General features: G+C 47.0%; 1 protein-coding gene across 1 annotated transcript; it reads right to left on the reverse strand.

Annotated features, from left to right (window-relative positions):
• Positions 1 to 11,075: 11,075 nt before the first annotated feature.
• On the reverse strand, positions 11,076 to 23,038 carry RIPPLY3 (ripply transcriptional repressor 3). The gene is made up of 4 exons (XM_025381143.1): positions 22,935 to 23,038; positions 21,603 to 21,669; positions 15,974 to 16,041; positions 11,076 to 11,298 (listed from the first exon to the last, which is right to left on the reverse strand). The coding sequence occupies exons 1-4, from the start codon at positions 23,036 to 23,038 to the stop codon at positions 11,076 to 11,078; spliced, it is 462 nt and encodes a 153-aa protein (XP_025236928.1).
• Between the last annotated feature and the right edge of the window lie 1,930 nt (positions 23,039 to 24,968).

Below are 24,968 nucleotides of genomic sequence, written 5' to 3' on the forward strand. Positions count from 1 at the left end.
AAAAATAATTGAATTATTAACAAATTTTATCATTGGACCTCAAGCAAAGCATACATTATTCCTTAGATACTATCAGTTGTGTTTAAAAATCATGTGATCCTCAATACAAGATCATACAAAATTTCACTCAGCTTAATGACAAATTTTTTTTTTTTTTTTTTTTTTTTTGAGACGGAGTCTCGCTGTGTCGCCCAGGCTGGAGTGCAGTGGCGTGATCTCGGCTCACTGCAAGCTCCGCCTCCCGGGTTCACGCCATTCTCCCGCCTCAGCCTCCGAGTAGCTGGGACTACAGGCGCCCGCCACCACGCCCGGCTAGTTTTTTGTATTTTTAGTAGAGACGGGGTTTCACCATGTTAGCCAGGATGGTCTCGATCTCCTGACCTCGTGATCCACCCGCCTCGGCCTCCCAAAGTGCTGGGATTACAGGCTTGAGCCACCGTGCCCGGCCAATGACAAATGTTTAACAGCGTGTTAAACAGCATGTTTCACAATTCCGTGTGTAATACAGAAGCTTAAAAAAAAATTAGAAAGCACTTTCTTCCTACCACAGCAAAACTGGTTAAAATAGCAAATAGGAAACACTATGGCAAGAAATTGAAATGCATTCTTTTGTAAGAAAATCTACTGGAAGACTCAGAGAAAATGTGGCTGGAGATTTGAAGAAACCATTATTACATCAAATCACACAGCGTGGGAGGTTTGAAAGTGCAGACATTTCTAGCATGTTCCAGCTTGTGGTATTTGCAAGATTCTGTTTCAATAAAGAAACTCATTAGGAGCTACTTTTTGTGAGCCACTGAAAGAAAGATGTGTCAGAGGAGTCAGCCTCAACCATAAATTACTTTTTAAAACATGGATATTTTATAGAAAACCTAGCTAAGTATAACCATTTTTGGAGCGGCCATTTTGATTAGAATGCTAAAATGATTCCAGAGAAAACATATAGAGATGGCACCACATGTGAAATCCATTTACTGCTCCGTTATTAGGCAAGCTGTTGCAGGAAAGAAATGGAAGGAGATGGAGGAAGATGGAGACTGTGGAGAGCGGGAGAGGCTGGACTGTTCAACGCCAACAGCCATTCCTCAGCTCCAGCCGATTGACTCCTTGCAGGATCACAGGCAAACACTGCCAGAGATCCAGATTTTTAAAGAGAAATCACCTGATTTTTATTTTTATTTATTTATTTATTTATTTTTTTGAGACGGAGTCTTGCTCTGTCACCCAGGCTGGAGTGCAGTGGCCGGATCTCAGCTCACTGCAAACTCCGCCTCCCGGGTTTACGCCATTCTCCTGCCTCAGCCTCCGGAGTAGCTGGGACTACAGGCACCTGCCACCTCGCCCGGCTAGTTTTTTGTATTTTTAGTAGAGACGGGGTTTCACCGTGTTAGCCAGGATGGTCTCGATCTCCTGACCTCGTGATCAGCCCGTCTCGGCCTCCCAAAGTGGTGGGATTACAGGCTTGAGCCACCGCGCCCGGCCAAAATCACCTGATTTTTAAAACCCAAGTGACAGGAACACAAAAATTGGCCTTTCGAAGAGCAGTCTTCTCTCTCTCTCTCCCCATGTGTGTTTTGCTGTAGAATGATAGGCTAGTGGTAATCTTCTGACTTCTTCAGGAAGGTTATACAATGGGGTTCTTTTTAAAACACTTTGGGAGGCCACAGAGGGAGGATCACTTGATGCCAGCAGTTCAAGACTAACCTGGGTAGCATAGAGAGACCCCCATCTCTGCAAAAATTTAAAAATTAGCTGGGCATGGTGGTGAATATCTGTGATCACAGCTACTCAGGAGGCGGAGGCGGGAGAATTGCTTGAGCTCAGGAATTTGAGGTTGCAGTGAGCTATGATTGTACCACTGCACTCCAGCCTGGGTGACACAGTGAGACCCCATCTTAAATAGATAGATAGGTAGATAGATAGATGATAGATAGATAGATAGATAGATAGATAGATAGATAGGCTGGGTGCAGTGGCTCACACCCGTAATCCCAGCACTTTAGGAGGCTGAAGTCAGCAGATTGACCTAAATTCAGGAGATAGAGACCAGCCTGGGCAACATGGCGAAACCCCATCTCTGTCAAAAATACAAAATAAAAATAAAAATTAGCTGGGCGTGGTGGCAGGTGCCTGTAGTCCCAGCCACTTGGGAGGCTGAGGCAGAAGAATCACTTGAACCTGTGAAGCAGAGGTTGCAGTGAGCTGAGATCACACCACACTGTACTCCAGCCTGGGCAACAGTGAGACCCTGTCTCAAAAAAAAAAAAAAAAAAAAAAAGGAAAGAGAAAGAATAAAAAAGGATAAATGAATAAACTTGGATTCATATCAAGGGAGGATTTATTCATCAAATTTCAGTAAAAACTTCTTCAAAATTGGTGGATGTAACTGAAAAATATGATTTAGTAAGTGCATGCTGTATTTCTTTTATTTGAATCCATGCTTCTCTGTGAAATAGCTTAAATATTATATATATATATACACAGTATACATACATTTATTTAGTATATATATTTATTTCATGAGAATAAAAGGATTTAAGAACTATTAATAATTAAAATGCTTATCAGGCAAGATAAAGAAATAAAGAGCATACAAATGGAAAGAGAGGAAGTCAAACTATCTCTGTTTGCAGATGACATGATCCTATATCTAGAAAACACTAAAGTCTCGGCCAAAAAGCTCCTTCAGCTGATAAACAACTTTAGCAAAGTCTCAGGATACAAAACCAATGTACAAAAATCACTACCTTTCCTATAAACCAACAACAGTCAGCGAGAGTCAAATCAGGAACTCAATCCCATTCACAATCACCACAAAAAGAATGAAATACCTAGAAATATACAGCTAACCAGGGAGGTGAAAGATCTCTACAATGAGAATTTAAAAACCCTGCTAAAAGAAATCAGAAATGACACATATAAATGGAAAAACATTCCATGTTCATGGATAGGAAGAATCAATATAATTAAAATGGCTATACTGCCCAAAGCAATTTCTAGATTCAATGTTATTCTTTTTTTTTTTTTTTTTTGAGACAGTCTTGCTCTGTTGCCCAGGCTGGAGTGCAGTGGCGCGATCTCGGCTCACTGCAAGCTCTGCCTCCCAGGTTCACATCATTCTCCTGCCTCAGCCTCCTGAGTAGCTGGGACTACAGGTGCCCACCACCACACCTGGCTAATTTTTTGTATGTTTAGTGGAGATGGGGTTTCACCATGTTAGCCAGGATGGTCTTGATCTCCTGACCTCGTGATACACCCGCCTCGGCCTCCCAAAGTGCTGGGATTACAGGCGTGAGCCACCGCGCCCGGCCAATTCAATGTTATTCCTATCAAACTTCCAATGACATTCTTCATAGAACTAGAAAAAACTATTTTAAAACTTCATATGGAACAAAAAAAAAAGAGCCCGAATAGTGAAGGAAATCCTAAGTAAAAAGAACAAAGCTGGGGACATTACCCTACCTGATATAAACCATGCTACAGGGTTACAGTAACCAAAACAACATGGTACTGGTACAAAAACAGACACACAGACCAATGGAACAGAATAGAGAGCCAGAAATAAGGCCACACACCTATAACCATCTGATCTTTAACAAAAGTGACCAAAAAAAACAGCAATGGGGAAAGGACTCCCTATTTAATAAATGGTGCTGGGATAACTGGCTAGCCATATGCAGAAGATTGAAACTGGACCCCTTACCTAGACCGTATACAAAAATCAACTCAAGATGAATTAAAGACTTACATGTAAAACCTCGAACTATAAAAACCCCAGAAGACAACCTAGGCAATATCATTCTGGATACAGGAATGGGCAAAGTTTTCATGACAAAGATGCCAAAAGCAAAGCCAAGCGCGGTAGCTCATGCCTGTAATCCCAGCATTCTGGGAGGCCAAGGCAGGCAGATCACTTGAAGTCAGGAGTTTGAGACCAGCCTGGCTAACATGGTGAAACCCCATCTCTACTAAAAATACAAAAATTAGCTGGGTGTGGTGGCGTGCGCCTGTAATCCCAGCTACTCAAGAGGCTGAGGCAAGAGAATCACTTGAGCCCAGGAGGCAGAGGTTGCAGTGAGCCAAGATCATACCACTCCACTCCAGCCTGGGTGACAGAGCAAGACTCTGTCTTTAAAAAAAAAAAAAGAGAGAGAGATGTCAGAAACAATTTTAACAAAAGCAAATACTGACAAATGGGATCTATTAAACTAAAGAGTTTCTGCACAGCAAGAGAAACTATCAACAGAGTAAGAAGACAACCCAGAGAATGGGAGAGGAATTTTGCAAACTATGCATCGGACGAAGATCCAATATCCAGCATCCATAAGGTAGTAAAACAAATTTACAAGAGAAAAAACAACTCCATTAAAAAGTGGGCAAAGGGCTTAAACGGATGCTTCTCAAAAGAAGACATACATGTGGCCAACATGAAAAAAAGCTTAACATCACTGATCATTAGAGAAATGCAAATCAAAACCACAAGCTACCATCACACACCAGTCAGAATGGCTATTGTTAAAAAGTAATTAATAAATAAATAAATAAAGGATTCTGGCGAGGCTGCAGGGAAAAGGGAACACTTATACACTGTTGGTAGGAATGTAAATTAGTTCAACCATTGTGGGAAGCAGAGGGGAGAATCCTCAAAGATCTCAAAACAGAACTACCATTTGACCCAGCAATCTCATTACTGGGTATATACCCAAAGGAATATAAATCATTCTACCATAAAGATACATGCACTGGAATCAGTCTAAATGCCCATCAATGACAGATTGCATAAAGAAAATGTGGAATATTATGCAACCATAAAAATGAACAAGATAATGTCTTTTGCAGGAACATGGATGGAGCTGGAGGCCATTATCTTTAGCAAACTGACACAGGAATAGGAAAGCAAACACAGTATATCCTCACTTATAAGTGGGAGCTAAATGACGAGAACTCATGCACACAAAGAGGGGAACAACAGACGCTAGGGCCTACTTGAGGATGGAGGGAGGAGGGAGAGGAGCAGAAAAAATAATTATTGAGTACTAGGCTTAATACCTGGGTGATGAAATAATCTGTACAACAACCCCCTGTGACACGAGTTACCTATATAACAAAACTTCACATGTCCCCAAACCTAAAATAAAAATTATTTCAAAAGGCCGGGCGCAGTGGCTCAAGCCTGTAATCCCAGCACTTTGGGAGGCTGAGACGGGCGGATCACAAGGTCAGGAGATCGAGACCATCCTGGCTAACCCGGTGAAACCCCGTCTCTACTAAAAAATACAAAAAACTAGCCGGGCGAAGTGGCGGGCACCTATAGTCCCAGCTACTCGGGAGGCTGAGGCAGGAGAATGGCGTGAACCTGGGAGGCGGAGCTTGCAGTGAGCTGAGATCTGGCCACTGCACTCCAGCCTGGGCGACAGAGCAAGACTCTGTCTCAAAAAAAAAAAAAAAAAAATTATTAAAAAAGACACATGCCGGGCGCGGTGGCTCAAGCCTGTAATCCCAGCACTTTGGGAGGCCGAGACGGGCGGATCACGAGGTCAGGAGATCGAGGCCATCCTGGCTAACACGGTGAAACCCCGTCTCTACTAAGAAATACAAAAAACTAGCCGGGCGAGGTGGCGGGCGCCTGTAGTCCCAGCTACTCGGGAGGCTGAGGCCGGAGAATGGCGTGAACCCGGGAGGCGGAGCTTGCAGTGAGCTGAGATCCGGCCACTGCATTCCAGCCTGGGCTACAGAGCGAGACTCCGTCTCAAAAAAAAAAAAAAAAAACAAAAACAAAAACAAAAACAAAAACAAACAAACAAAAAAAAGACACATACACGTGTATGTTCACTGCAACACTGTTCACAGTTGCAAAGACATGAAATCAACCTAAATGCCCCTCAATGGTAGACTGGACAAAGAAAATGTGGTACATATATACCACGGAATATTATGCAGCCATAAAAAGGAACAAGATCATGTCCTTTGCAGGAACATGGATGGAGCTGGAGACCATTATCCTCAGCAAACTAATGCAGGAACAGAAAACCAAATACTGTATGTCTCACTTACAAGTGGGAGCTAAATGATGAGAACACATGGACACATACAGAGGAACAACACACATTGGGGCCCATGGGAGGCTGGTGGGTGGGAGGAAGAGTGAAAAAATAACAAATGGGTACTAGGCTTAACACCTGGGTGATGAAATAATCTGTATAAAAAGACCCCATGACATGCCTTTACCTATGTACCTATTTAACAAACCTGCACATGTACCTCTGAACTTAAAATACAAGTGTTTTTTTTTTCTTCTTCTTTTCTTTTGTTTTTTTTTTTAAGATAGAGTCTCACTCTGTCGCCCAGGCTGGAATGCAGTGGCGCTATTTCGGCTCACTGCAAGCTCCGCCTCCCGAGTTCACGCCGTTCTCCTGCCTCAGCCTCCGGAGTATCTGGGACTATAGGCGCCCGCCACCGCGCCCGGCTAATTTTTTGTATTTTTAGTAGAGACGGGGTTTCACCGTGGTCTCAATCTCCTGACCTTGTGATCTCCGCCCGCCTCGGCCTCCCAAAGTGCTGGGATTACAGGCGCGAGCCACTGCGCCTGGCTACACGTTTTAAAAAGTAATTAAATTGCTTATTTCCTTTTTTTTTTTTTTTTTTTTTTTTGGTAGCGATGTGGTCGTGCTATGTTGCCCAGGCTGGTCACAAGCGATCCTCCTGCCTCGGTCTCCCAAAGTGCTGGGATTACAGGAGTAAGCCACTGTGCCCAACCTGGACGATCCTTTAAAATATGTGTTTTGTGTATACTTTGTAATGTGCAATATATTATCCCAGTAGTACATGTTGGGTGAACCATATGAAATTGCCTTTTTTGTAGGTTAAAAATAGTAAAACATCAGCAATTTCACATAGCTCAACATAACATATAATTCATAAGTGAATACATGTTAGGGGGCAGGCACACATTTTTAATTTTGTATTTTTTTGAGACAGAGTCTTACTCTGTTGCCCAGGCTGGAGTGCCCTGGTGCAATCATAGCTCACTACAACCTTGAACTCCTAGGCTCAAGGCTCCTGAGGTGCTGGGACTATACGCACACACCACTGCACCTGGCTAGCTTTTAAATTTTTTGTTGAGAAGGAGGTCTCCCTCTGTTGCCCAGGCTGGTCTCAAACTCCTGGGCTCAAGTGATCCTCCTGCCTCAGCCTCCCAAAGTGCTGTGATTACAGGTGTGAGCTACCATGCTCAGCTACATTTTTTAAGTGAGAGGGGTACATGATCAAAACCCTGGAGCTCTTAGGTTTCAGACTTTTAGTTCATTCATGTAACTGCAAAAATCGGAGAGCTAAGGAGGCCCCAAGCTCACCATATCCTTGCTATCAAAAATGTCTGACCCACAGTATATGTGATTCCATTGCTAGCCACAGCTAAAGTGTCTTGTTTTGTATTTGCACTAAGCTGGCCAGATTCTAAGTAATTTAGAATTAATGTAATGTAAAACTATCATATAGCATATATTAATTAACTTTTTTGAGCAGGGTCTCTTTCTGTCTCCCAAGCTGGAGTGCAGTGGTGTGATTTCAGCTCACTGCAGCCTCAACCTCTCCCAGCTCAGGTGATCCTCCCACCTCAGCCTCCCAAGTGACTGAGACTACAGGCACGTGTCACCACACCTAGTGAATTTTTTGTATTTTTAGTAGAGACGGGGTTTCACCACGTCCAGGCAGGTCTTGACCTACTGGACTCAAGTGATCCACCTGCTTCAGCCTCCCAAAGTGTTGGGATTACAAGGGTGAACCACCTTGCCTGGCGCATGCAGCATATTTTAAACTGGAGGTTGATGCCATCAGAATTTGGACTATGTTTGGTTTATTTAGGATAAACTTATTATTGGACGAGGCTTTTATTTGTCAATAAAACTGACTTACCAAGAAAACTCAACAAAGCCAGATGTGATTATTTAGTTTTTATCTCAAGCATCACATGAAGGAGTAAGGATAAGACTTCTAGTATTTTTCTGTGATCCAGTACTTTTCTGCGAAAAAGCCGGCAAAATTAGGGGTCATATTAAATCCTTTCTGAAACTCACACAGGTTTAATTGTTTTTAAGTCTGAAAAGATGTACTTTAAACAAAAGAAACAATAAAATACGATTTTTAATTTTTTTTTTTTTTTTTTTTTTGAGACGGAGTCTCGCTCTGTCGCCCAGGCTGGAGTGCAGTGGCCGGATCTCAGCTCACTGCAAGCTCTGCCTCCCAGGTTCACGCCATTCTCCGGCCTCAGCCTCCCGAGTAGCTGGGACTACAGGCGCCCGCCACCTCGCCCGGCTAGTTTTTTTTTTGTATTTCTTAATAGAGACGGGGTTTCACCGTGTTAGCCAGGATGGTCTCGATCTCCTGACCTCGTGATCCGCCCGTCTCGGCCTCCCAAAGTGCTGGGATTACAGGCTTGAACCACCGCGCCCGGCCCGATTTTTAATTTTTAAAAGAAAAAGCCAAATTTGTTCAAAAACCAAAAAAGTAAACATTTTAAAAGAAAAAAAAAAAGACCCAGAAAAGAAAAACACAAAAAGAGGAATTTTTCAAAAGACTGACGCAATAAAAAACAATTGATGTTTGTTACCTTTACACAAAGGAAAGGGAGAACAGCAGAATGTGATTTTACTTTGCAATGTGTACTTTCTATAGTGCTTGGATCGCTAAAAGTATTTCCGTTCATTACTCCTACTTTTTAATATATTAGGCCTAGTATGGTGGCTCATTCCTGTAGTTCCAGTGCTTTAGGAGGCCTAGGTAAGAGGACAGCTTGAGGCCAGGAGTTCAAGAGCAGCCTTGGCAACATATTGAGAACCTGTATCTACAAAAAACATATTTTTAATTAACTGGGTGGCTGGGCACGGTGGTTCATGCCTGTAATCCCAGCACCTTGGGAAGCCAAGCCCGAGGTGGGTGGATCACCTGAGGTCAGGAGTTCGAGACCAGCCTGGCCAACATGGTGAAACCCCATCTCTACTAAAAATACAAAATTAGCCAGGTGTGGTGGCACATGCTAGTAATCCCAGCTACTCAGGAGGCAAAAGCAGAATTGATTGAACCTGCAAGGCAGAGGTTGCACTGAGCTGAGACTGTGCCGTTGCACTCCAGCCTGGGCGACAAGAGTGAAACTCCGTCTCAAAAAAACATTGCTGGGCATGGTGGCTCACACCTGTCATCCTACCTACCACGAAGGCTGAGGTGGGAGGATTCCTTGAGCCCAGGAGTTCAAGGCTGCAGTGAGCTATTATTGAGCCACTGCACTCCAGCCAGGGACAGAGCAAGACCCTATGTCTAAAATTTTAAAAAATAAAATAGAATACTGAAATAAAATATTAATAGTTTATAATTTTAAAAGAATTATTTTTAAAAACCATGAAAAACCAAAAAACCTTAAAGCAGGAACTATTTAATTCTAAAAATGTCTTAAGCAAAAAAGGTGATTATCAAACATTTTTTCAAAATATTTATTTCAAGTAGAAATCGATACAATGTACTACATACAGGAAGACACCACATGTAAGATAAGTAAGTCAAAAACGTTCAGGAATACACATTTATCATCAAAACATTAAAAACTCAAAATAATTTTACATTAGATACTTTAACTAAAAATAGTGTTCATGGGTTAAGGGTAGGGTTAAAAAAACAAAAAATTTTAAAACAGTGTTCATCTATTAAAATAAGCCCCAAACAGTCACCAACTAAGAGTGAAGGTTCTACTCCCTATAAATTCATACACACAGCCCTTATACAGTCATCATATACATTTTTATCTAATTGTCTCCTAAAAATCCCTTTTTGTTACTTTTTTTTTTTTTTGAGACGGAGTTTCATTCTTGTTGCCCAGGCTGGAGTGCAATGGCGCAATCTCAGCTCACCGCAACCTCCGCCTCCCAGGTTCAAGCCATTCTCCTGCCTCAGCCTCCCGAGTAGCTGGGATTACAGGCATGCGCCACCACACCCAGCTAATTTTATATTTTTAGTAGAGACGGAGTTTCTCCACATTGGTCAGGCTGGTCTCGAACTCCCAGCCTCAGGTGATCTGCCCGCTTCGGCCTCCCAAAGTGCTGGGATTACAGGCGTGAGCCACCATGCCTGGTCCTTTCTGTTACTCTTATGGGAATTATTTGGTGGGTAAAAAAAAATTTTTTAATAAATACAATTTTTTTTTTTTAATTGCCAGGCTCAGTGGCTCATGCCTGTAATCCCAGCACTTTGGGAGGCTGAGGCGGATGGATCACCTGAGGTCAGGAATTCAAAACCAGCCTGACCAACATGGTGACACCGAGTCACTACTAACAATACAAAAAATTAGCGCACACCTGTAATCCCAGCTACTTGGGAGGCTGAGACAGGAGAATCTCTTGAACCCAAGAGGTGGTGGTTGCAGTGAGCCGAGATTGTGCCACTGTACTCCAGCCTGGGCAACAAGAGCGAAACTGTGTCACAAAACCAAACCAAACCAAACCAAACCTTTTTTTTTTTTTTTCCCCCCAAAATGCTACTAAGCAACTGCATCTGCCCTTGGATGATAGATTAAAATGGGGTTTAATATCTAAATTATTTTTACAAAAGCAGAAAGAGCTAAGTAATGAGTCTCAGTTTAAGTAGGAGGTGGAGTGGGTGACTAGGAAGAATCCGTCACCTGATCAGCGAGTGACAATGCTCGAAGGAGCTGTGAAAATGGGCTCTACCAGATAACAACTCTGTTGACACAGACCTTCTCTTTGTCCTGGAATCCTCTCTCAAAGGTATGCATGAGTGCACCAAAAACGAATCCCCAGGAGAAAGAAAAGTAAAAGCTGACTCTCTGCCCTGAGTAGTGTGCGGGCCAGGGGCTGCCCGAGAAGTCTCCAGCCTCTGTACACTCAGCAGGGATGCGCGGTGTCCTGGCTCGGGTGTCCCCAAGAGAACGTTGGGGCAGGTCCCGGAGCAGGGTCCAGGAGACAGAGACAGACGCATTTGGATGAGGAGCACTCGCCGCCCCTTGAGGAGTCGCCATGAGGGAGAGGACCCTCCCCCCAGGAGTCACCCCCTCCTGAGGATCGCTGCCCTCAGTTGATGCCCTGGTCTCTGCCGTTTTCCTGCAGACCTCCTGCCTCCTGGGGTGGAAGATGGAGGGGTGGGGGTCCTTCCTCTGGCTCTTCAGCTTCCGAAGCAGACTCAGTGGACTCATCGTCGTAGAAGTCAATCGTGGCTTGCACTGGGAAACTGGCCAGCACTTGCTCCCCGGAGCTCTGCAGGTATTCTTGACGCTTTGACATGGGTAAATAGACTCTAATATTTAAGAAACAAATACACCATTAATCAACCTGAACCTCGTCCTCAACCCCTTCTAGAGGACGCTTTTTCCCAGAAACAAAGAACTCCCCAGTCTTCCTCTCTGGTCTTTGCCTTCACAACACACAGAATTTAAGCCATCAGAACAGAGAACTGTAGGCACCTATTGGAGGGACCTGGTGATAAACCTATCCCAGTTCACAAGTGAGTTATAATCTGACCCAGCCAGTCAATTTAGACAGTCGCAAGGAAAAGGGTGTGCTTCAAGGAAGGTAAAAGGCAACTGAAAACATTGAATTCTAAGATTAGGAGGCTCACTGTGATCAAACAGGGGACTTGACTCTTCTTGGATAATTGATGTCCCACTTAGGTGAAGCCCCACTCTCCCACTCCACCGTCTGTCCCCTGCAGCATGGGAAATGCTGTAACCCCTTGGGTTCTGGAGGAAATTTACTCTGACATCTCTGAAACGCTGGTCTAGAGAAGCAGCTAAGTTTTCCAGATGTTGCCATAGAGAAATTGGAGGCACAAATCCCTTGCTCTGCCAGAATAAAAAAGATGTGCTGAGGAAAAAAGGAAATAAAAGAAAGAGAAAGAAAAAAGAAAGTACTTAAGTATATAAAATTTGGAACCCCTAAATTTCAGGTTTTTATAGAACTTTGGATTTGCTCATACATGGCAAGTATTAAGATATCCCCTCCCCATATCTTTTTTTTTTTTGAGAAGGAGTCTCGCTCTCTCACCCAGGTTAGAGTATAGTGGTGCGATCTCGGCTCACTGCAACTTCCGCCTCTTGAGTTCAGTGATTCTCCTGTCTCAGCCTCCTGAGTAGCTGAGATTACAGGCACCCACCACCACGCCTGGCTAATTTTTGTATTTAGTAGAGACGGGGTTTCACCATGTTGGTCAGGCTGGTCTCGAACTCCTGATCTCAAATGGTTTGCCCAACTCGGCCTCCAAAAGTGCTGCGATTACAAGCGTGGGCCACCGCTCCCGGCCATAATCTCTCATCCTTTACTTATTTCCTTTCTTCTTTGTTTTTGAGAAAGGATCTCACTCTGCCACCCAGGCTGGAGTGCAGTGGGGCAATCATAGCTCACTGCAGCCTTGAATTCCTGGGCTCAAGCATCTCCCGCCTGAGCCTCCTTAGTAGCTGAGACTACTGGTGCATGCCACCACGTCCAGCTAATTCTTTATATTTTTCATAAAGACAGCGTTTAGCCATATTTCCCAGGCTGGTCTGTTACTCCTGAGCTCAAGTGATCCTCCTGCCTCAGCCTTCCAAAGTATGAGATTACAGGTGTGAACCACCATGCCTCGACCTGCTTTTCATTCATTAATTTATTTGCATTTTTCTCTGTAGTCTTCTGAGGAAGTAAGTTTGTCAATTGATCACTGCTTATTTGCAAAGCTGATTTCAATATCCTTTTTTTTCAGATAGAAGAGAAAAGGGGGAGAGAAAACACCCTTCTATAAATAATGGATGATAGTTTTTCACTTCATAAGATATCCAATAGACCAGTGCTTGTCGACCTCCAGGGGACATCTGGCAATGTCTGGAGACATTTTTGATTGTCAGAACTGAGGGGAAGCTACTGACATTTAATGAGTAGAGGTCAGGAATACTGGTAAACACCCTACGAGGCCCAGGCTAGCTCCCACCATGAAGAATTATCCAGCCCAAAGGCCAACAGTGCTAAGGTTGAGAAATTCTGCAACAGACAGAATGTATATATTCATCTAAGACAGAAATATGAGCATAGTTCCATTTTTAGCCATGTTTACAATTAGGTATTTATACTGAAGTATTCACAGGTGAATTCCTAGCATGTCTGAGATTTGCTTTAAAATATGCTGGGGTGGGACACAGTGGCTCATTGGCTCATATCTGTAATCTCGGCAGTTTGGAAGGCCAAAGCAGGAGGATCAATTGAGCCCAGGAGTTTGAGACCAGCCTGGGCAACATGGCAAAACCCCGTATCTGAAAAATAAAATAAAAAAAAAAAATTAACTGGGTCTGGTGGTGTGCACTTGTAGTTCCAGCCACTCCAGAGGCTGAGATGGGAGCCTGGGGAGGTGGAGGCTGCAGTGAGCTGCGATGACACCAGTGCACGCCAGCCTGGGCAACAGAGCAAGACCCTATCTCAAAATAAAATAAAATAAAATATGCTAACAACAACAACATAGTTGCGGGTGATAAATATGATCAGCTCAGACCGTTGATAACTATTGAGGCTGGTGATGGGTACATGGGGTTCACTGTACTATTCGCTCCACTTTTGTGTATGTCTGAAATTTTCTGTAATAAAAATATAAAGTGAAATTGTATATCCAGTGTGCAATGTATGGCTGCAGCTCATGCTTTGTCAGTCACAGCATTGTCAACCAGTCAAAAACAGGGTGGCCGGGCACAGTGGCTCACGCCTGTAATCGCAGCACTTTGGAAGTCCAAGGCCGGTGGATTACCTCACATCAGGAGTTCAAGACCAGCCTGGCCAATATGGTGAAACCCTGTCTCTATTAAAAATACAAAAATTAGCCAGGCATGGTAGCGCCTGTAGTCCCAGCTACTCCAGAGGCTGAGGCAGAAAAATCGCTTGAACCTGGAAGGCAGAGGTTGCAGTGACCAAGATTGTACCATTACACTCTAGCCTGGGTGACAGAGCGAGACTCTGTGTCAAACACAAAAAACAACAACAAAACAAAAACGGAGGCAGCAGCAGTGTGTCTGTGAGGCCGGCTGTGGGTAGGTGGTGCGACTGGATGCCTGCAGGGCATGAAGCAGGGTGGTGACTCTCAATCCTGGCTGCACATTAAGACCTCCTGGGGAGTCTGTAAAAATACAAGCCAGGCGCAGTGGCTCACGCCTGTAATCTCAGCACTTTAGGAGACCAAGGTGGGTGGATCACCTGAGGTCAGGAGTTTGAGACCAGCCTGGCCAACATGGTGAGACCGCATCTCTACTAAATATACAAAAAAAAAAATTAGCCGGGCAGGGCAGCATGCACCTGTTAATTCTAGCTACTTGGGAGGCTGAGGCAGGAGAATCGCTTGAATCTGGGAGGTGGAGTTGCAGTTGAGCTGAGATTGCACCACTGCACTCCAGCCTGGGCAACAGAGTGAGACTCCATCTCAAAACAAACCGATGCCTGGGTCTTTCCCTAGAGCAAGTGAATCAAAGCGCCTGGGAGAACCACCCAGGCATCTGTATTTTTAAAAGCTCCACTAGTAATTCTATGAGGATTGAAAACCATTGGTGTGGCCAGTAGCAGTGGCTCATGCCTGTAATCCCAACACTTTGGGAAGCCTAGGGAAGAGGATAGCTTGAGCCCAGAAGTTCAAGACCAGTCTGGGCAATATAGTGAGACCTTGTCTCTACAAAAAATTACAAACTTAGCAGAACATGGTGGCACATACCTGTGGTCCCAGCCACTTAGGAGGGTGAAGTGGGAGGATCGTTTAAGCCCAGGAGGCAGGGGTTGCAGTGAGCTGAGATTGTACCACTGCACTCCAACCTGGGTGACAGAGTGAGACGTCAGAAGAGAAAAGAAAACTATTGGTGTAAGGCATACAAGGAAAGCTTCCTTCTAACCAGTCTGAGGGGTCTGAGCTTCATGCCTACACATGAGTGTCTTCGGGTTGTATTCAGCTTTCCAGTCTTACAGAGTAACCAAGGCAAAGGCACCTGGAGGAGTGGAGGCGGCCCAGGCAAGGTTAATTTTAGTAAAGGAGATGGAGAAAGACAGAGAATAAGAGACAGAGACAGAGAGACAGGCAGAAATCCTAAACATGAGCCACTTGTCTAAAATGGACGGAGTGTAGATGGATACAGCAGTGAGAATTCTGGTCACCACCAGGACCACGACACACACTTCAGAGGCAGGAGGAAAAGGCTCTCTCAAAGGTGCTTGGCACCCACTGTGCTGGAGCCAATCATTTACTCAACACATAGATTTTTTTGTTTTGTTTTTTTGGAGACAGAGTTTTGCTCTTGTCATCCAGGCTGGAGTACAATGGTGCGATCTCAGCTCACTGCAACTTCCACCTCCCACGTTCAAGTGATTCTCCTGCTTCAGCCTCCCAAGTAGCTGGGATTACAGGCACCCGCCACCATGCCCAGCTAATTTTTTTGTATTTTTAGTAGAGACGGGGTTTCACCATGTTGGTCAGTCTGGTCTCGAACTCCTGACCTCAGGTGATCTGCCCGCCTCAGCCTCCCAATGCTGGGATTACAAGCATGAGCCACCATGCCCACCCTCAACATACAGATTTTGAAGGTCGACTTTGCACTAGACAGTACACTAGCTTATATCCTGGTAGGACAATAGAAATATACCTCAATATCTAAGTTTTTATATATGCATATATAATTCATATGCAATTATATAAATACAATACAAGGCATAATATGTAATGAGAAGTAGAAATAAAAAGTATAGAGAAAAGAGAGAGGCTAACTGCACTTTGCAGAAAACACCAAATGGATGAATACATGAATGGATTCCAGAAATCCAACAAAATATCCTTGGTATAAGGAAACTAAACAATACCAAAGAATATATTGAATTATTTTCCACTTTGTTGAAAATCTATGTGGTTGAAGACACTAAAGTGTATTTACGCCTATATTAAAAGGAAATTACAGATTACTTGTTGTGAAGTCATATATTACCTTACAGGATGCTGAAACCCAAAGGCTCCCTTTGATCCAAAAGCGTGTTGGTCAGCCCTAGGTTCAAGCTGTAACGACAGACACATACAAACACAGAGACAGTGCAAGAGCATTGGAAGGTGACATCCTGAGGTTTTAAACCACAGAACATAAGTCGCCTGCAATTGTTCATATCAGTATCAATTGTAGAGCATTTAGACACTTTATCAGTATCAGTTTCTGTTACTGCGGCCCAAAATGTCCCAGGCACTGTGAAGAATTCCGATGAAAGGAGTCAGACACAGTGCCTTGGTCCAGCATTTTACCATCTAATGCACAGAAACTCACATGTGTGCAAATAACCATACTACAAAGCATCACATGGTGAGACACCCATGATTCTAAGCATGAAGGAAGATCAGGAACAGGCTCATGGAGGGCCTCGCAGAGACATCTGTGGCATGTGGGTTTGCGATTCTAAGACTATTTTGGCAGAGGAGAGCATCAAATTCAGAGTGGCAGTACCGGTCACGGTAGCTCATGCCTGTAATACCAGCACTTTGGAAGGCTGAGGCAGGTGGATTACCTGAGGTTGGGAGTTCGAGACCAGCCTAACCAACATGGTGAAACCCTGTCTCTACTAAAAATACAAAATTTAGCTGGGTGTGGACGTGGTGGTGCATGCCTGTAATCCCAGCTACTCGGGAGGCTGAGGTACAAGAATCACTTGAACCTGGGAGGCGGAGGTTACAGTGAACCAAGATCCTGCCACTGCACTCCAGCCTGGACAACAGAGCGAGACTCCGTCTCAAAAAAAATTCAGAGTGGCAGGAAAATAGAGGGCGCAGGTGGGGAGCGGTGAGGAGCTTGGCATGGTACCAGTGAGACACTGTGATGGGCAAAGGGCTCAAACAGTGACATTTGCCTTGAATACCCACTGTTGAGTTTAGGTTTGACTCTGGATACAGGAACTGGAGGTGGATTTTTGAGTCAGGGAGTCCAACTATCAGATCCGTATTTCAAGGAGAGCAGTGGCCGCAGGGAGCTGTGCACAGATGAGGCTGACGTAGAAAGGGCTTGGAGGAACCAGTCTTGGCAATTGATGGTGAAGAGCTTCTGGATGAGGGCAGGATGTGAACTCAGGCTGGGTGCTATGGCTCACTCCTGTAATCGCAGCACTTTGGGAAGCCCAGGTGGGCAGATCACTTGAGGTCAAGAGTTCAAGACTAGTCTGGCCAACACGGTGAAGCCCCGTCTCTACTAAAAAATACAAAATTAGCCAGGTGTGGTGGCACATGACTGTAATCCCAGCTACTCAGGAGGCTAAGGCAGGAGAATCACTTGAACCCAGGAGGCGGAAGTTGTGGTGAGCCAAGATTGTGCCATTGCACTCCAGCCTGGGCAACAAGAGCGAGACTCCGTCTCAAAAAATATAAAAAAAAGAGATCGAGACCATCTTGGCCAACATGGTGAAGCCCCATCTCTACTAAAAATACCAAAAAAATTAGCTGGGCAAGGTGGTGTGTGCCTGTAGTCCCAGCTACTCGAGAGGCTGAGGCAGGACAATCACTTGAACCTGGGAAGCAGAGGTTGCAGTGAGCTGAGATCACACCACTGCACTCCAGCCTGGCGACAGAGCGAGACTCCGTCTCAAAAATAAATAAATAAATTTATAAAGAGCTGAAATGGCCTGGAGCGGTGCATCAGAAACCCCAAATCTTCAGATTCCAGAGTTCAATTGGAACCAGATGAGGAACAGGACAAAACTTACTATGGCCTGACAAGGAAGGAGTTTGACACCGTGAATCTCCACGCCATTCCATCCTGCAGGGACGCTGGGGCGGGGGGTGGGGGCAATGTGCACATGACATTCATGAGCAAATTAGCCTATAAGGAGCCTCTGCAGACATTACATTTTACCAGCCATATTTTCTTTCTTTTTTTTTTTTTGTTTTTGAGACGGAGTCTCACTCTGCTCACCCAGGCTGGAGTGCAGTGGCGTGATCTCGGCTCACTGCAACCTCCACCTCCCAGATTCAAGCGATTCCCCTGTCTCAGCCTCCCTAGTAGGTGGGACTACAGGCACCCGCCACCACGCCCAGCTAATTTTTTTGTATTTTTAGTAGAGACGGGGTTTCACCATGTTTCGATCTCCTGACCGTGATCCTCCCACCTCGGCCTCCCAAATTGCTGGGATTACAGGTGTGAGCCACTGCGCCCGGCTCCAGCCATATTTTCATAATTCACTGTGATGAGCTAAGAAAGTGATGAGGCTCTTTGGAACAAAATCTTTTCCATAAAGTTGTTCACTCTTTGGGGGCTACAGGAAGCTGCTTCTTTGTTAAGCTCTGTTCGTAATTATAAAACACTCCTAATTCCTCAGGCTTACTTTATGGCCACAAGCAATCCTGCCCTGCTGAAGGCTATTTGGTGCCCTGCGATCAGACAGGGCCTAACTTGGCAGTGGCAGGTGTCAGAGAAAGGATAGCTTCTGTAAATCGTCCAGTTCTAACTGGACCCTGTTAAAACATTCGGCACACCTTTACCCACTTTAAAAACTTTACTCCACAAACATATGCAGCTTTAAAAGTTTTATGCTAGGCAGGGTGCAGCGGCTCATGCCTGTAATTATCAGCACTTTGGGAGGTGGAGGCGGGCAGATCACTATCTGAGGTCAGGAGTTCCAGACCAGCCTGGCCAACATAGTGAAACCCCGTCCCTACTAAAAATACAAAAATTAGCTGGGCATGGTGGCGCACTCTTGTAATCCCAGCTACTTGGAGGCTGAGGCAGGAGAATCGCTTGAACCGGGAGGTGGAGGTTGCAGTGAGCTGAGATTGCACCACTGCACTCCAGCCTGGGAGACAGAGCGAGACTCCGCCTCAAAAAAAAAAAAAAAAAAAAGTATACCACAAATATTCTGATTGTTTTCCAAAAGGATCCTTTGTTCAGTGAGGGACATGTCTAAATATTCACATCTTATAATGAAACGCGAGAACAGAAATGTGCACAAGGCAAGCACTGTGTTTAAGGTATGTGCGAGTGTGTTTTCCTGTGAGCCGGAGGACCGACAGGTGCAGAGAGGCTTTCAGTAGGGGTCAGCCCTCTCCTCACCGTTTGAGTCTCTGACCGGCCTAGGGCTAAGGTGTGGGAGCCTGGCAGATAGGACAGGCCCAGGAGAACAAACAGTCCCTGATGTTTTCCAGGAAACTGCCTCCCTGGCAGTGCCCGCAAGTGGCCAGGAGGGAAACGCAACAGAGATAAAAAAAGGTGCAGGTAGGGGAGGGACATAGGTCCCTAGGGGTTGTAGGGGCATGAAGTGGGTGAGGGTGACCCTGCTGCTCAGAGCACAGGGCCTTGAGGCCTTCCCTCTACTTGAGGATTTCTTTGGGGTTTTTTGTTGTTGTCGTTTTTGTTTTTGAGACAGGGTCTCATTCTGTCGCCCACACTAGACTGCAATGTCCGGATTTCAGCTCACTGCAACCTCTGCCTCCCAGGTTCAAGCGATCCTCCTGTCTCAGCCTCCCGAGTAGCTGGGATTACAGGCGCACGCCACCACCACCTGGCTAACTTTTGTATTTTTAGTGGAGACGCAGTTTCACCATGTTCATCAGGTTAAACTCCTGACCTCAGATGATCCGACCACCTGGGCCTCCCAAAGTGCTGAGATTACAGGGGTGAGCCACGCGCCTGGCCTACTTGAGGTTTTATTCTAGTTTTGCTTTGCTTGCCAGGAGCCCTGGTACAGGTCACCAGGCGTTAGCCCTCCTCACCGCCACTCTAGCCAATGGCATTTTTGAGAAATACAGAAGAGGGCTTGGGAGCTGGGGAATTATCCTGCTTTGTCGGGGGAGGGCGCTGTTGAGCAAGAGGCGTTCCTTCTCCGCGCTAGGCAGCTCTAGTCGCTGGGCTGCAGAGAACCCAGCGCGGTGCACAGTACCAGAGCACAGACTGGCGCTGGCCGCTCTGAGCAACCAGCTGGGCCCTGCAAAGTACGTGCCCCGGGTTGGGGGAGGGGCGTGGCGGGCTCTACAGCCCCCAGGGAACACCAACTCTTCCCACACCCACATCCGCGGACAGAACTACTTCGGCGTGACAGACTACCTGCCGATCAGTGAAAAAGTTACTAAAGTTCAACATTTCTCTGCAAGTTAATTTTTCTCACAGACGTCCTTATCATAACAGAAAACAAACCCAAAACCATCCGTCTTACTTAGGAAGTGTGCTATCGTATTTTTATTCCTGCAAACAACTAATAGCTTCCACACCCATTTCATTTAAAAGAAAACTGGATAATTGTAAACATCTGTATTTTCACACAAGCACCTTTAAATTTTATGTTTAAGAACTAAGTTTGAATGCAAAAGAAGGAATTATTTTACATTATTTAGATATATGTATAAAAATTGGGGACTAAAAATCATATCTCTTGTTAATTGATTTATCTTTTATCTGCTTCCTTCTTTGAAGTAAATTAAAATTCCCAATATTCAGATTAAAGTGCTGTGAATATCAAAATACAGTGGTCTGCTTTCCCACACTCAAGTTTTCTTACCACATTACAAATAACTGCACGTTAGGCCACATAACACGTGTTTTGTAAATTAAATACATCGTCTTTCCCAGCCTAATTCTTCAGTGTTTTAAGAGTCATCAAAAAAATTTAAATAAAAGTCATCAATTTATATTTTAAAATATAACAAAGGAAAGGTAAATTCTATGAAAGCAAATCATTACATCAGTAAGTATAAAGCAACTGAGTTACCGATGCAGAGTAACAAAAGAATGGTCGAGGTAATTAATCTTGCCCACAAAGCCCTCTGCTTGAGTGTATTTGCTCAGACAACATGAGATACCCCAGGAGTGCTTGACGGGGCTGAAAGTGCTTCAGAAAGGGCCAGACGCTGGGTGGGGGGCTTTTAACAGCAACTCTGGGCACCTCAGCCGGGGCTCAGTCCTATTTGCTCTGTGGCACCGGCCCAACGCTAATGGTGCACTCAGCTTTTCTCTAAGGCAAGGGATAGTGGCAGCCTTCTCCCCTCCCCTCCCAACCTGTTGCTTTGCAGAAGAAAGCCCAACACGGAGGTCATCCCTTATAATTCCCATGAAACGACTATGCTTTTTTTTTTTTTTTTTTTTTTGAGATGAATCTTGCTCTGTCGCCCACACTGGAGTGCAGTGGCGCGATCTCCACTCCCTGTAACCTCCGCCTCCCGGGTTCTAACAATTCTCCCGCCTCAGCCTCCAGAGTAGCTGGGATTACAGGTGTGCACCACCACGCCCGGCTAATTTTTGTATTTTTAGTAGAGACAGGGTTTCGCCACGAACTCCTGACCTCAGGTTATCTACCCGCCTCAGCCTCCCAAAATGCTGAGACAGGCCCGAGCCACCGCGCCCGGCCTATGACTATGATTTTACAGTGGGTTTACTTTTTTAGGAAGGAGAAGCTAACAGGAGCCCAATCTATAATGCGACTCAGGTCTGATTAACACCTTACTTATTCAGGTTCCAACTCCCAGACCCCGAGGCGCTCCTGGGTTAGATGGCCAAGGGAGGGCCCTGCGTAGGAGGGACACGGTCCCTTTATTTTAAAAGACGGTGCCACTTTCTGGCTGGAGGGGTTACCTACAATGCCCATACTGAACCTTACCGGCCTTCCCGTTCTGGTCAGCTCAGCATCTCCAGGTGTCTGGATCCAAGGTCGCCAGGGCGCGGGGCTGGAACGGCAAGCGCCAGAGAGAGTGAACCCTGGGCACTTCTGCTGCCTTCACACTATGCCAGGAGAGTTAATCTTATTTCCAGTGCCTGCCTGAAAAAGAGGCACTGGACCCCCAGGAACTTTCTCTCAAGTTCTCAGGGCTGTGGATAAATTACTGCCATTTGTGTTTTTTTCTCTCCTGCTACGTCCCCAGTTCTCTGCCTCCAGTTAAGCTTTGAGAATGGAAGTCCTGAATCTCACACTATTATCCGGGAACCCATTAGTTGAGAGATTTCTCTCCCAGCAAATCCTGGCTGAATTCTTCAATTCGGGGTTCCCCAACTATAGCTGGCGACTTTGTCCCTGGTTAATTTCAATCACGCCACCTCGGTCACTGAAGGAGCTTGATTCTACAGAGATGATTTTACAGAGTTGTAGGATGAAAAACAAGCAAACAAAAAAAAGAGGGCTAGGCGCGGTGGCTCACGCCTCTAATTCCAGTACTTTGGGAGGCCAAGGTTAGTGGATCACTCGAGGTCAGGAGTTTGGCCAACATGGCGAAACCCCGTCTCTGCTAAAAATACAAAAATTAGCGGGGCGTGGTAGTGGGCACCTGTAATCCCAGCTACACAGGAGGCTGAGGCAGGAGAATCCCTTGAACCCCGGAGGCGGAGGTTCCCGTGAGCAAGATCACGCCACTGCACTCCAGCCTCGGTGACACAGTGAGACCCTATCTCAAAAAAAAAAAAAAAAAAAAAAAAGGGAATCTTTGTCCTGCCTGGCTACCTGGCCCACCCGGCCTACCCGGTCCCTTCCCTACCTCCCTGGCTAATCTGATTTCCTACAACGTTACTGTCTTTAAAAGGGTTGGTGCCCAGGGACAGCGAACGCTGAGCCTCCAATCCAGGGACAACAGAAACGGCTACCGAGAAAGTGTCAAAGTGAGAGACTGCCTTTGCAAGGCTGGCTTAGAAGCCCGAGACTTCAGTGTCCCCGGCCGGCGAATTGAGATCTCCTCTACACGGAAGCGTCGGCCCCTTTCCTGGCCAGCTACATCCTGGGCCTCCGCACTTCAGAGCTGTGCGTTGGAACCGGGAGAACTCAGAGCTCCTCCCGGGAACCCGGCTGCCGGCTCAGGAGCTTGCTTGGCGTCGCCGTCGAGCTCGGGAGCTCTGCTGGGAATCCGGGGTTCAGCGGCGCCCCAGGCTCCCGCTCGCTGCGCACCCCGCACCGCCACCGCGCGCGCCTCTCCGCGCGTCCACGGGGGCGCGGGGCCACCCTCACCTCTCCGGCCCGCGCGGTGGCGGAGGCCTCCAGGGAGCGTCCCCGGGGCAGTGACAGCCGCGCCCCCGCGCCTTCCGGGCTCCGGCCGCCGCCTCGGACTCCATGGTGCCAGCGGAGCCCGCGCCCCCTGCTGCGGCGCCGGCCTCCGAGCGCGCCTGGATCTACTCGGGCTAGCGCGCTCACCTACCCGCGCGCCAGGTTTAAAAACGGGGGCGGGGCGGCGCGGGCAACCACCGGGAGGGGGCAGGACCCGAGGAGCTCCGGGAAGGGTGCTGAGGGGGCCGCAGAGCGCAGAGGGAAAGCCCGGGGCGGAGGAGCGGAGAGGTCCAGAAAAGTTCCGGGAGGGGACCAGGGAGCCGGGAATGGGGAGGGGACGAGAAAAGCTCGAGGAGGTGGCGCCGGGTGTCAAAGAGGGGAGTCCGACAGCCCCGGGCAAGGGTGGGGACGGGACAAAGAAAAGCCGGGGAGGGGGCACCAGGGAAAGGGTGACCAGAGTAGGGAGGTACCAGAGATTGGGGCCACGGGCTCGGGCTGGAGACAGCGGGAAGTGACCCAAGGACGCGGGAGAGGAAAGCGAGGCCCGCGGGCGAGGGGCGTTTCCGTCGGGCGCACTCCCTCGGGGACTGAGGGGACCCGCGCTCACCCGCTGGGCTTCCCCTGCCGGATGTGGGATGTGAGGAGTCCCGGCTTCTCCGTCCCTCCGTGGTCCCCGCGGCCTCGGGCTTTGGTCCTGTGCGAGCATCAGGTTCCCTGGGTTTCCGGGGAATCTCGCTTCTACCGCCTTAGAGCGGCCACGGGGCTTGGGGGACATCCACTGAATCCTCAGGTCCGCTTGGACCGACCTTGCCTTCGGTGCTGGACAGCGGGCTCCCGGACGCCCGGACGCCAGGACTCGAACCCGTGGCGAAGCGGGTGGGGTGGAGCGCGGCGACCCTTCCAGGAGACAGAATGCCAGGGATGGAACCGAGCAAGAGGGATGCTACGAGCACACCTTTCCCACCGTTGGCGGCCTTGGAAAGTAAGCGAATTTTTAATAAAGCCGGGAGCGGCGGGCTTCTCCTTCGGTTAGCCCCAGTCAGGCTTAGAAAGCGCCTCCCGACCGGCGGGAGTGACCTTGCCCGACCCTGGGGACACTTCCCTCGCGAGCCTGGGCCGCGGGGGTCGCTGGAGCTCCGCTGCGGTTTTCACGCGTAGTGCACTGCGACAGAACGCCAAAGGCGCTGGAGGGCCGCGGGCCTGGACTCCCGGGCTCCTCAGGTGTAGTTACTTTATATACGTTAAGTTACAGTGGTGGATGTTAAAAAATCGAAGAACTAGGCCGGGCACGGTGGCTCACACCTGTAATCTCAGTACTTTGGGAGACGGAGGCAGACGGATCGCTTGAAGTCAGGAGTTCGAGATCAGTCTGGCCAATATGATGAAATCCAGTCTCTACTAAAAATACAAAAATTAGCCGGGCGTGGTGGCAGGCGCCTGTAATCCCAGCTACTTGGGAGGCTGAGGCAGGAGAATCGCTTGAACCTGGGAGGCGGAGGTTGCAGTGAGCCGAGAGTGTACCACTGCACTCCAGCCGGGGAGACAGCGAGATTCCCTTTGACACACACACACACACACACACACACACACACACACACACACAAAATCAAAGAACTTCGGCAAGGCGCAGTGGCTTATGCCTGTAATCTCAGCACTTTGGGAGGCCGAGGCGGGTGGATCACCTGAAGTCGGGAGTTTGAGACCAGCCTGGCCAACATGATGAAACCCTGTATCTACTAAGAAAAATACAAAAAAAATAGCCGGGCGTGGTGGCGGGCGCCTGTAGTCCCAGCTACATGGGAAGCTGAGGCAGGAGAATCGCTTGAACCCGGGAGGCAGAGGTTGCAGTGAGCCGAGATCACACCAGTGCACTCTTGCCTGGGCAACAAGGAGACTCTGTCTCAAAAAAAAAAAAAAAAAAAAAAATCGAGGAACTTCAGAGATTACAGCGTTTTCTCATTTTTTTCATTAAGATTCTGAGCAACGGCCGGGCGCGGT

The sequence above is a fragment of the Theropithecus gelada genome, chromosome 3 (assembly GCF_003255815.1).
Source record: "Theropithecus gelada isolate Dixy chromosome 3, Tgel_1.0, whole genome shotgun sequence".
Classification (NCBI taxonomy): Eukaryota; Metazoa; Chordata; class Mammalia; order Primates; family Cercopithecidae; genus Theropithecus; species Theropithecus gelada.